The sequence below is a fragment of the Chlorocebus sabaeus genome, chromosome 28, assembly GCF_047675955.1.
Source record: "Chlorocebus sabaeus isolate Y175 chromosome 28, mChlSab1.0.hap1, whole genome shotgun sequence".
Lineage (NCBI taxonomy): Eukaryota > Metazoa > Chordata > Mammalia > Primates > Cercopithecidae > Chlorocebus > Chlorocebus sabaeus.
Window position 1 is genome coordinate 7,757,489 of NC_132931.1, and position 13,727 is coordinate 7,771,215.

The window sequence follows — 13,727 nt, forward strand, 5'->3', positions numbered from 1 at the left end:
CCTGCCCGCAGGGCCGTCCGTGCTCCTCCAGGTGCCCCAGTGAAGGCCGCCCTGCCCCAAACCTCCTCCACCTAACCGGGCCACAGCACCACTGACTTTTACCACCGCCTTCCCTCTGTCCCCGCCCCAGAAATCACTGTAATTTCACAAATGGCTTAAAGCAATGGACATAAAAGGAAACACCACTTCAAAAAAAAAAAAAAAAAAGAAAGCAATGGTAAAAGACCTAGGAGATGTCACTCAGCATCACCCACAGTGACAGTGGGGCGTGTTTTCCCACCCAGAAGACAACCTTTACCTTTTAAACGTGAAAATTTTTTTTAAAAAAGTTATTATAAAGACATGTAGAATATCGCTGATGTGGACAGAATGTTCAGGTGTGGATGAGGACGGAGGTCAACTTGGAGACACTGCAGTTTGACTGGAGTGTTCCTGGATAAGGAAAGGAGGGAAAGAGAGAAAGAGGAAAGGGGTCGGGGGGGTGGAGGGTTCGTCTCGGTGTGGAGGTCATCTCTGATTGCTGACAAACTGCTGGAAAATGTTGGAGAAGGTCTGACGTTATCGCTAAAGGCTGGTGGTTTCAGAAAATCTTGCAGCATTTCCTTTACTTTAAAAGAAAACTTAGCATCTCAAGGGTTGAATGTGAGTTGTTTTTTCCCTGTGGATTTCAGAGTAGTCCATTCAGCCACAGAAAATACCTCTGGTATGAACCACATTTGAATACCACCAATAAAGACCTCGGACTCTTCCTCTGCAAAGGTCGAGCGCCTCTATTACCTGCTCAGCCTCCTCTTCTACCCTGCTCCCCACTCCCCACCTTGCTCCTCCCATGCAGGACTTCATGGCCTCCTCACAGAGCCAGGTGCCACCTCCCACTCCATCATGTGCCTGGCTCCACTGTCTTCTTGTGTGTGATATCTCCCTTTCACCAAGCTGAGGACAATGTGCACCTATGGTGGGTTTAAGCAGACAATTCCGATGGCCACAAAATTCTTTTGTCATGTGGTCTGTGACTTGAATTGTCCTATCCAAAGACTCATAATGCATGTTCCACACAGGCAGGCCAAGTAAGGTGTTGGAATGAGGAACCACTAAGCACCTCTAATTCCTTCCAAGATTTTTTATGAATGGGACAAAGTCAAGTGCTGTTAGTGATGGCGAGAGTGGAGATTCTCCTTCTGGTGACGGCTGCTGCAATCTGGTGACGATGGCGGTCCGGCACTGCTCCGGTACCCAATCCTTGCAGTGACTTCTGTGGTGCTTGCACATTCTTTATATAATACAGGCTTCACATTCTCAGTTTTTGCAGTCACTGTCAAAACCGCCCCTGACAAAAGCAGTGACTGCACTCCTCACAACCTTGAATTTGAGCTTTGTCTTGAGAAATGAGGGTTTCTACAGGTTTCATCACGTTCCGATTAATCCAAACTGAAGATCTACCTCCAGGAAGATTTTTCTTTCTCCATTACTTCCCTGAGCAAAAAATGTGTCACTTCCAATCTTCAATTCTTCACCAATACTTTGATTCCTTGACCAAATCAAAAGCATGCCGAGGTGAACCTATGAGTTAAGCATTGACTTTTATCTTCTCCACTGCAGGACTCCTGGACCAAGATAATTTTGTGACCCTACTACAGAATTTCTCAGCCACTTTCCATGCCATAATCCACACAACATCTATTTGGCACACTGACTGACCTTCACTAATGGCCACGAGGTACTGTGAGAGCTCAAGGAGCCGTATTTTAGGGCACAGCCATGAACCCAACTTGAAACATTTGTTCGCCTTAGTATTCATGAGCATGTTTAACTGTACAAATCTGTAAACACCTGATACACACAAAAATTTCATACTTGATTCCAAACACTTATTTCCTGACAACAGAAACCTTCACACTCCAGGGTATAGCCATTTATGGGTTCTTGACAACAGAAGGTCCTAAGGTGGTTGATGATCTACAAATTGTGGTCACTTACTCTGACATTACACAATGGCAAACAAAAAGACAGAGGTCAGGTGCAGTGGCTCACGCCTGTAATTCCAACACTTTGGGAGGCCAGGGCAGGTGGATCACCTGAGGTCAGGAGTTTGAGACCAGCCGGGCCAACACGGTGAAACCCCATCTCTACTAAAGATACAAAAATTAGCCAGGTGTGGTGGCTTGCGACTATAGTCCCAGCTACATGGGAGGATGAAGCAGAATTGCTTGAACCCAGGAGGTGGAGGCCCCAATAAGCTGAGATCACACCACTGCACTCCAGCCTGGGCAACAGAGTGAGACTCCATCTCAAAAAAAAAAAAAAAAAGGAAAGAAATAAAGGCACACTTAGAGCTCTAATAAAGAAAATAACATCATTCATTGAACAGACTTCTTAAATCTTTCCTTTAGGCTGTGATATTTGTGTGCAGGTCAGAGTTACAGTCTTTGCCATTTTAGGAACAGGATACACACGAATAAACATTAAGGTCTAAATGTATATAGTAGGTACTATCCCCGGGCAGTTGAAGTGTCTGAAATGTGGCTACTTGGAACTGAAATATGCTGTGAGTATGAAAGACGTGCCAACTGTTAAATAAAGAACATGAAATAAAGACCGTGAAATACTTCCTCGTGTATTTCTTTATAATGATTACAGGCTGAACTAGAACATGGGCGATTACATGCGTGGCTTGCATTTGTGGGGCACACTGTCTTTCTCGTGGACAGCAGTGGTCTGTGGTCAAAGCTTGAGTTATCCGCGCACTGCAGGTGTTCACATTGATAAATCAAGGAATGCCCGGACTGAGCTTCTGCAGACCATTTTTTGGGGAGGCGGGGAAAGGAAGACTTCCATAATTTTAAAAGATGAACTTTTAAAAGCTTAAAAAGTATTGATGTGTGCTTGTTTTTTTTTCTGAGAGAGTCTCGCTCTGTTGCCCAGGCTGGAGTACAGTGGCACGATCTCGGCTCACTGCAAGCTCTGCCTCCCGGGTTCACGCCATTCTCCTGCCTCAGCCTCCTGGGTAGCTGGGACTACAGGCGACCACCACCATGTCCGGCTAATTTTTTTGTATGTTAAGTAGACACGGGGTTTCACCGTGTTAGCCAGGATGGTCTCGATCTCCTGACCTCGTGATCCGCCCACCTCAGCCTCCTGAAGTGCTGGGATTACAGGCGTGAGCCACCGCGCCCGGCTGATCTGTGTTTTTAAAAAAGGATTTCACAACTAGTTTACCTGGTGTATTCGTTCTCGGCTGAGTAACTTCAGTGGTACTGTGAGTCAGAAGTTCTGGTCTGTAAAAACAGAGTTGATATTAGTAATAAAGCATTTGGAAGAAACTCACGGGCCTTTCTCACACAGCTGTGCATTGCCAGTTCGTTTTAAATATGGTGCATTCTGCCTTCATTTTATAGTGAGAAAAAATCACTTCTGTGACTTGAGTTTATTTTGAAAATGGCAATTTTCAGATATTCGGGTGAGACCTTCAAAGTCATCTTATATTTAAGATAAACAGGTGACAGTCACTTTCCCCCCAAACCAGCTCAGTTCTGTTTCTGAATCTTAGACGAACTGTCTAGCACAGCCAGAAGCAGCTTGCTATAGCATCTTAAACGTTTCCTATCCCTTATAACTCAGTCCCAACAAACACACAGAGGCACAGCCCCAATCAGTAAGCAAGGTTTACCCTTCCACATCCCTTCAATGAGTGGAGAGAGGCCTTCTGTTCCTACTCCCGCCCCCAAACTACCCACTGTGTTGCCCTTCAAAATCAAGCCAGAATTACCTTTCTAACGGGTGGATCCAAATTATTTTCAGAGGGATCTGCTTCGAGACCATTTCGTGACTGCCTCTGCTTTCGTAGGATCTGAGGCCTTCCTCTACTTGCCCACCCAAGCCGATCCACGCAATCCCATCACGCCCACGTGGCACTCCTCACTCCACACACAATGGGGGAGTTATGTGGCTATGTGGGCATATTCGCCACCTCCTGCCCCTACTCATATGATTTCCTTCACTTGAAACACCATCCGTCCTTCCGGATGCACAAGTGACCGAGCTGGGTGTGCCATCCTCGCCTTCTCCCCTAAAGATGCTCAATAACACTTCATTCTATTTTTCTTTTTTTGAGATGGAGTCTCGCTCTGTTGCCCAGGCTGGAGTACAGTGGCACAATCTTGGCTCACTGCAACCTCTGCCTCCGAGGTTCAAGCGATTCTCCAACCTCAGCCTCCCGAGTAGCTGGGACTACAGGCTTGCGCCACTGCGTCCAGCTAATTTCTGTATTTTTACTAGAGATGGGGCTTTATCATGTTGGCCAGGCTAGGTTTTTTTTTTTTTTGGAGACGGAGTCTCGCTCTGTCCCTCAGGCTGGAGTGCAGTGGCACCATCTTAGCTCACTGCAACCTCCACCTCCCGGGTTCACGCCATTCTCCTACCTCAGCTTCCTGAGTAGCTGGGGCTACAGGCACCCGCCGCCACGCCTGGCTAATTTTTTTTGTATTTTTAGTAGAAAAGGGGTTTCACTGTGTTAGCCAGGATGGTCTCGATCTCCTAACCTCAAGTGATCCACCCACCTCAGCCTCCCAAAGTGCTGGGATTACAGGCGTAAGCCGCTGCGCCCAGCCTTCAGTGCATATTTCTTTGTATGAAGGCCCCAATGACAGCGTTCTTGTTAGACCCAATTTTGCACATCTGATGCTTATACTAATAAATATTGGTTCACTAAGTGAATCTAAATATTAATGCCTTCATTGTCAATATAAAGAAGTCATGATACGGTAAACAAAAGGCCCTTCTTCATCAAATTAACCTCTTCTCAGGGAAGACACCGAAACTATTTCTGCAGATTAAAAGGTAAACTATTTCTTACCTTTTAATAACAAATTTAATTCGATTGCCCACTTGAATGATTTTTTCCAGCCTTGGGATTCCATACCATGAGGGACTTCTGAAAGGAATGTTTTCTGGCAGTCCTTCCACATACAGATCATTCGGGTGGGCCTCAAATTTTTGGTACGGTACAGCCTTGGCTTCAGTGCTCCCCAAGGCTTCCGCTGGACAAAAATCAAAGCAATTCAGGAGACTACATTTGTATGGAAATCAGATTTTAGCACAATCCAAAAAAAGGCACAGGTCCGTTTTGTTTTAACTGAAAAAAACTCTTTCTAGAAACATATTTATTAACTATTGAATACACTAATGCAGCAAAGACAAGTAGAGATGACAGATCATCAACAGCCAGATTTTGGCAGATTTAAGTGTCCTGGTCCTAAGACAATCTTAATAGCTCTGAGATCGTTAAAAGATGAAACTTTGTTTTTCAACATCCTTAGGAAGAAAAGAGAAAGAAAATCATCATGGACAATAGAGGACACAACCTAAATACTACCTGGAAGCAGCCTTTTGCTACTAACTGTTCAGGACCGTAATTACCCTCCTCCATCGGCTGCGGCAGACTGGCACATTTCAGACTACAGTTTCATCTGCATGGCAGCCAGATCAATGTTCTTTACCCCTTCAAACTCATGAGCATGCCATTTTAAAGGAAATAACTTCCCACAAATAATTCATGGAATGGGGGCCGGGTGCGGTGGCTCACGCCTGTAATCCCAGCACTTTGGGAGGCTGAGGCGGGTGGATCACCTGAGATCAGGAGTTTGAGACCAGCCTGGCCAACATGGTGAAACCCCATCTCTACTAAAAATACAAAAGTTAGCCAGGCGTGGTGGCGGGCACCTGTAATCCTAGCTACTTGGGAAGCTGAGGCAGGAGAATTACTTGAACCCAGGAGGAGGCTGCAGTGAGCTGAGATAGCACTATTACACTCCAGCCTGGGCAACAAAGCCAGACTCCCTCACCAAAAAAAAACAAAACAAAAAACAGAGAATACTAGAGCTGAGTCCTATTCACTGTATTTACTTTCCTAAAATAAAACAACATTTTAAAAAGCATTACTCAGTAATACATTTTAGTTGAAGTGGTAATTTAAAAAAACAGACTTACCAAATTTTTTGCAGAAAAGTTGATCCACCATCTTTCTTAATTTAGTGATTCTGGCATACCATTCTTCCTTTACTGTCAAAATAACAGTAATACAAGTTTTCTCAATTTAATGGGTTTACTAACTTTGAATATTAAATATTATTACTATAAAATAAGAGGTATAACTTTTCCTTTTCCTGTGACTAAAATTATTTCTAAGATTTGTGGCCAGGCGTGATGGCTCATGCATGTAATCCCAACACTTTGGGAAGCTGAGGCAGGCGGGTCACTTGAGGTCAGGAGTTCGAGACCAGCCTGGCCAACATGGTGAAACCCCATCTCTACTAAAAATACAAAAATTAGCCAGGCGTGACGGCAAGCACCTGTAATCCCAGCTACTTGGGAGGCTGAGGCAGGAGAATCACTTGAACCCAGAAGGCAGAGGTTGCAGTGAGCTGAGATCGCACCATTGTACTCCAGCCTGGGCAACAGAGTGAGACTCTATCTTTAAAAGAAACAAACAAAAAAGACAGCATAATAATAAAATTATTCTTAATTATTCTTAAGATTCTAGAATGTATTTATTCCTAAAACAATGCTGACACTGTACAAAAGAGGAAGAACGGAACATCCATTAAAGCTAGGAAAAAGCAAAACTCAAGTGTATTCAGGAACAGCTAGCAGGTAACACTTGCTACAGGAAGATTAGAGAGATGATCTTGCTGAAATCCTTCCACCTTACTAAATATCAACAGTGTGATTCCATTCTGTTTTGTCCCCACTCCACTCCACTCCAGAGCAAAAGCACGCAAGAAAATCAATTCTATTTCTATTTCTTTTAAAACACATCTAACAGGCTGGGCACGGTGGCTCATGCCTGTAATCCTGGGAGGCTGAGGCGAGCAGATCACCTGAGGTCAGGAGTTCGAGATCAGCCTGGCCAACATGGTGAAACCCTGTCTCTACTAAAAATACAAAAATTAGCTGGGCATGGTGGCGGGCACCTATAATCCCAGCTACTCAGGAAGCTGAAGCGGGAGAATCACTTGAACCCAGGAGGCGGGAGGTTGCAGTGAGCTGAGATTACACCACTGCACCCCAGCCTGGGTGACAGAGCAAGACTCTGTCTCAAAAAACAAAACAAAACCAAATACATCTGACAATCAAGAGATGATATAAATGGCTCCATGCTCTAAAAGGAAACCTTATGTCCTGTCCATCATGGACATTCAGTGAATGCTTGTTCCATTGACTCGTGTAGACTTCAATAATAAACTGTTCAATGCATTATGCCAGATAAATCTTGCATCAAAAGTAGAACACATGGCTGGGCGCAGTGGCTCAAGTCTGTAATCCCAGCACTTTGGGAGGCCGAGATGGGTGGATCACGAGGTCAGGAGATCGAGACCATCCTGGCTGACACGGTGAAACCCCGTCTCTACTAAAAAATACAAAAAACTAGCCGGGCGAGGTGGCGGGCGCCTGTAGTCCCAGCTACTCGGGAGGTTGAGGCAGGAGAATGGCGTGAACCCGGTTGGCGGAGCTTGCAGTGAGCTGAGATCTGGCCACTGCACTCCAGCCTGGGCCTCAGAGCGAGACTCCGTCTCAGACAAAAAAAAAAAAAATAGAACACATATTCTTCTTTTACTTCTGTCTACCCATAAATGCAATATTTACATGTATTTACAATGGGTTAATAAAAAGATGCACTATTCTTCTAGAAATTATTAGACAGAATTTTGACAACATGAATTCTCCTGTAATGGCACATAATTAATAGTTAGAGACATATTATTTCATATGGAAGGTAACATAAAGAAGAAATCAATGTCAAGCGTGAAATAATTATTGCACATAATCTTCTGATCTGCCTTGAGATTGAAGACCGACCTCCTGAAGCTGGTTTATCAAGCTGTAAATCTTCACGTGTTGAATTCAGAAGCTCATGTCTGAAAGGTGAGAATAAATACTCAATATTCACTAGGCAATATTCAGCAAACTAATAACCACTAGTACATATTTAACATTTAGTCAGCAAGGCTGGTTTTGAAAAGAAAAGATAATCTGGATGCTTGAGCACAACTAAATCTTTTTTTTTTTTTTTTGCCTGAGACGGCGTTTTGCTCTTGTTCCCAGGCTGGAGCGCAATGGTGGGGTCTCGACTCACTGCAACCTCCACCTCCCGGGTTCAAACAATCCTCCTGCTTCAGCCTCCCAAGTAGCTGGGACTCCAGGTGCCCGCCACCATGCCTGGCTGATTTTTGTATTTTTAGTGGAAATGAGGTTTTGCCATTGTTGACCTGGCTGGTCTCGAACTCCTGACCTCAGGTGATCCACCCGCCCTGGCCTCCCAAAGTGCTGGGATTACAGTTGTGAGCCACCACACCCAGCCCACAACTAAAGCTTAATTTGAGGTTTCTACAGAGTAAAATGCAAAATAATAATTGCAAATTGTCTAATAAGATGCTTCATGGAGCAGGTATCCTCACAAGTAAAGACATAACTTTGCAACCCACAGCTCTTTGAAGCATATTACAAAAATCTTAAATGGGATCCTTTAATGTCACATTGCATTCAAGACCATCTTCCTCCACATATCTATATAAACAATCATATATTCCCACACATGCTTTAAAAATCTCAGGCCTATGAGGGCGAGGTGGGCAGATTATCTGAGGTCAGGAGTTCAAGACCAGCCTCACCAACATGGTGAAACACCATCTCTACTAAAAATACAAAAATTAGCCAGGCGTGGTGGCGCACGCCTGTAATCTCAGCTACTGGGGAGTCTGAGGCACGAGAATCGCTTGAACCTGGGAGGTAGAGGTTACAGTGAGCCGAGATCACGATACTGCACTCAAGCCTGGGTTCCAGTGTGAGACTCCATCTCAGGAAAAAAAAAAAAAAAAAAAAAAAAATCTCAGGCCTAAAAAAAAGGCGTGGATTCTATGTTCTTTAGCAAAAGTAGCAGAAAATTGTGAAAGAAAATGTCAGTTGCATGCCAGTCCAGTGCGGGCACTGTTCATGCTTCAAATGCCAACCCTGGATGACTGATGCAATGTTGGACCCACATCAGCTAAAAAGGAGAAGATAAAAATACACAAAATAACTCAAACTTTATCACATAGAACCCTAGTGGTGAATGAATATTTGTCAACAATAAAAAAGACGTATTACTCAGAAAAGAAACAAGAGTCTTACTTCTTAATCACAAAACGAATCCTTTCCTTTGCAAGTAATATCCTCTCAAGGCGAGGAATTCCATAAGTAGATGGCCTTCTAAAAGGAATTCCTTCAGGAAGTCCTTCTACATAAAGGTCTTCAACATGAGACTGGAAAAGAGGGTATGGGATCGTCACCGGACCTTTGGCTTTTATGGCTTGAGCTATAAGGACAAAAAGAGAAGGAGATACCATTTAAACACGATTTGTAGAAAAGAATAATAAATCATTGAATCTGTATTGCTCTTTAACTTTTATAATTTGATCTTTACTTGTTATTGTGATTGAATCAGAAGAAAAATACTATGAGGGTAATAGAAAGAACACCAAAAATTCTAATATTCTGTTTATCAAAGCCTGCAGTGAAATATCCCATTACTTTAAGGCAATGTGAATACAGCCAGACTTTCTACAGAAATCTGAACCATATTACAAAGCCAGAAAAACACACCAGGTAATATCATTTAATACGTATAGTACTAAATGGAAGAAGCAGTATTTTAAAAACATAAACATCAGTGTAACCTTACTGGACTTATAAAAATAATTTCTGTTAAATAACAGAAGCAGGCTGGTCACAGTGGCTCATGAGTGTCATCCCAGCACTTTGGGAGGCCGAAGTAGGTCAATCACCTGAGGTCAGGAGTTCAAGACCAGCCTGACCAACATGGTGAAACCCTGTCTGTACAAAAAATACGAAAATTAGTTGGGCATGATGGTGGGCGCCTGTAATCCCAGCTACTCGGGAGGCTGAGGCAGGAGAATCGCTTGAACCTGTGAAGCAGATGTTGCAGTGAGCTGAGATCATGCCGTTGCACTCCAGCCTGGGTGACAGAGCAAGACTCCGTCTCAAATAATAAATATAAATAAATAAATAAATAACAGAAGCAGAAGATTCTCCTGAACTACAACATCTCTGCTAACATTTATTTACCCAACAGTAAAATAATACAACAGCTATAAACAGTCAAGAGTATGGGGAGTATTAAAATCAAACACAACATGTGCACTCCCATCAGAAAAGCTCCATTTTTTTTTGCCATAATTGTGTGTAAAAGTCTATTTGCTAAACATTAATCTTTGTACTGAAACTTCAAATGTACCATATTACACATTAGCATTGAGTTAGAGTCAATATCCTCTGTTGTACACTAAACTTGAATATCGTATTTATATGTCACAATGAAAATATCACTCCCTAAGGCAATTACCATTAATATTGCTTTGAAATTATACAATGTGAAGATGTTTCTATAATTTCACAACAGTTGGTGAACATTATTTATTGTCTTGTATACAAAATAATCTAATAAATCACCATCACAACAAAAGCCCCACAACATAACCTGTTTGATTTCATGAAAAGCACTGACATTTATGAAACTGATATAGTACATTTGCAGTGGTGTGATCTCGGCTCACTGCAAGCTCCGCCTCCCGGGTTCACGCCATTCTCCCGCCTCAGCCTCCCAAGTAGCTGGGACTACAGGCGCCCGCCACCACGCCCGGCTAATTTCTATTTTTGGTAGAGACGAGGTTTCACCGTGTTAGCCAGGATGGTCTCAATCTCCTGACCTCGTGATCCGCCCGCCTCAGCCTCCCAAAGTACTGGGATTACAGGCATGAACCACTGCGCCCGACCCCCCCTAGAGCCTATGATCTTACCACTAGGTTACATTGCTTCCAGGTAGCACATGCTATGAGGTTTTTGCTTCAGAATGAACCAATAAAGAACACGGGGCTGGGCGCAGTGGTTCATGCCTGTAATCCCAGCACTCTGGGAGGCCGAGGTGGGTAGATCACCTGAGGTCAGGAGTTTGAGACCAGCCTGGCCAACATGGTGAAACCCCGTCACTACTAAAAATACAAAAATCAGCTAGGCATGGTGGCGGGCACCTGTAATCTCAACTACTCAGGAGGCTCAGACAGGAGAATTGCTTGAACCTGGGAGGCAGAGGTTGCAGTGAGCCGAGATCGCGCCACTCCAGACTAGGTGACAAGAGGGAAACTCTTATCTCAAAAAAAAACAAAACAAAAAAACAAAACCAAAAAAGGGGGCAAAAAAGGTGTAAGCTATTAAAAACTGGGAGAAACACTAAGAGAACCTGAAGTAAATCGCTAAAAATATGGAAAATTTGTTGAATTCATTAGCAAATTTACTCTAATTCTAGCTTTTCATTGAGGGGTAGGTCATATTACTCATGATGAAGAAAAAATGCTCATTTTAAATTTATTAACACAAATACCATCAATATGGCTTACTGTGTTTAAATTTTCACTTATAGCAATTCAGTTAAAACTGCAATCATACAATTTTACAGCTTGCTAGTTAATGGCAAAGTTGTCATCCAAATAAAAATGATATTAACAGATGATAATAAAATAACAAATATGATAAAAATAAAATGACTTATTTTTAAATCATTTTAAATATTTTGTAAAAAAATAAAAATGATAAATTGCGAATTTCTTTCATCATTATATAAAGGTGGCTGTAGGATAGAATAGTAAAAGGACAAAGAAGGAACTGAAATCTAGCATCAACTCAGTTATACATCAAGATAAAAGCAGTGGCCAGGATGGTGGCTCATGCCTGTAATGCCAGCACTTTGGCAGGCCGAGGCGGGAGGATCACTTGAGGTCAGGAGTTTGAGAGTAGCCTGACCAACACGGTGAAACCTCACCCCTACTAAAAATATAAAAATTAGCAGGGCATGATGGCAGGCACCTGTAGTCCCAGCTACTTGCGTGACTGAGGCAGGAGAATTGCTTGAAACCGGGAGGTGGAGGTTGCAGTGAGCCAAGATCGCACCACTGCACTGCAGAGACTGTCTCAAAAAAAAAAAAAAAAAAGGTAAAAGTAGAGACAATAGGGGGATCTCAGCGAATACTGGATTTAACACAGTAGATTAAGAGAAACTATCAATTAAAAAAATAATTTTTAATGAAATCCCCAAGATCCGGAGCTTTGTAATACGTAAATCCATTCCCAAATATCCATGCTGAAAGTTTAAAAGAAATGTTAGCTGATAACTACAGAAATACAACTTTTCCTTATCTCTACTGTAATCTAGAAACAAAGACTGTTTCTAATATTTAGACAGACACCGCTAAGGACCTTACAATGAGAGACGTGTAAGTCAGTGTGGCACGGTTCACTGGCAGCCCTGGGCTGGGCTTGTCCACATCACCCCCATGGAGAACAGTAACGCCATTGTGTAAATGCTCATGAACAAAGCATTACAGGAATTTTCCTGTTTAGACATACCATATTTCCTTTCAAACAATTCTTCAACTTGTTTACGTAGATCAGTGATGCGAGCATTCCATTTCTCTGAAAATTGAGCAAAAGTTAATTCCCATTAAGAAGTCCCTGCCATCGGGGCAGCACGAGGGTCTTGGGCTGACCGAACATACAATGACATATTTTCTACATTTTTACATCCCAACTGTCCATATCATTTTACTGCTTTCCAAAGACCTTTCCCTTTTTTTCTGGTGGTTCTTAGAATTATGAGGTTGGTGCAAAAGTAACTGTGGCTTTTGCCATTACTTTTAATAGTGTCATGGGAGACTAGAAGAGAAGTTTTAACATTTAGCGCCTCTTTTTAGCCTTTCAATTTCTGAAAAGCAGGCGGGCAGAAAAGATCAAGTGAATTAAACATGGCAAAAGGGAGCCCACGATAAAGAGGTCTCCAGGGGTCTTTTAACATACTTCCTAAAACATGTCTTAATTGTGTGGAAATAAGACTTTACGGATATATAGTTGCAACTTAGAATGCTAAAGAACAGGCCAAGCGCAGTGGCTCATGCCTGTAATCCCAGCACTTTGGGAGGTTGAGGCAGGCGGATCACCGGAGGTCAGGAGTTTGATTCCAGCCTGGCCAACACAGTGAAACCCCATCTCTACTAAAAATACAACAATTAGCTGGGCGTGGTGGTGGGCGCCTGTAGTCCCAGCTACTCGGGAGGCTGAGGCAGAAGAATCACTTAACCCGGGAGGTGGAGGTTGCTGGGAGCCAAGATCGGGCCACTGCACTTCAGTCTAGGTGACAGAGCGAGACTCTGTCTCAAAAAAATAATAATAAAAATTAAAAATAAAGAAGAAAAACGTATTTAAAAAGTACAAAAATTCAATTCACATCCAATCATTGTGACTATGACACAGTGGAATATTAAAGTACTATTTTCAAAATGTATACAAGCTCAATGTTCCATTTATTCAAAATATGAATCATCAACATTATTTGCCACTAATATCTCATTCAGTCGCTTGCTAGGATACATCATCCATTGGGAGCTCACAGATTAGCAGCCGCAGGGACACGGTGCAAAAACAGAAAACCAAGAGGTGAAATAGTTCTGAAATAAAGGTTTTAAAGCTAAGAGAAATAAATTACTAAGTCTTTAGCACTAATCTTGAGCCGACTAATTATTATCAGACAAGACAATGTCCTATGCTTTGGTAAATCCAAACTATGTTTAAACAATGTCTGTAATGTAACTTTCAAAATGCTCCTGGCTTTCCAAAGATGAGATTAT

At 42.6% G+C, this 13,727-nt stretch overlaps 1 protein-coding gene across 6 annotated transcripts in view; it reads right to left on the reverse strand.

The window, feature by feature from the left end:
- Positions 1-13,727, reverse strand: part of GTF2I (general transcription factor IIi) — a 103,454-nt gene that overhangs the window by 20,205 nt on the left and 69,522 nt on the right. For all 6 annotated transcript variants that reach the window (XM_037990524.2, XM_037990521.2, XM_037990522.2 and 3 more), the window contains 6 exons: positions 12,454-12,519; positions 9,166-9,349; positions 7,855-7,913; positions 5,986-6,057; positions 4,853-5,036; positions 3,217-3,275 (listed from right to left, as the gene is read on the reverse strand). In XM_037990524.2, coding sequence (XP_037846452.1) covers positions 3,217-3,275; positions 4,853-5,036; positions 5,986-6,057; positions 7,855-7,913; positions 9,166-9,349; positions 12,454-12,519 — 624 coding nt within the window. The remainder of the gene's footprint in view (positions 1-3,216; positions 3,276-4,852; positions 5,037-5,985; positions 6,058-7,854; positions 7,914-9,165; positions 9,350-12,453; positions 12,520-13,727) is intronic.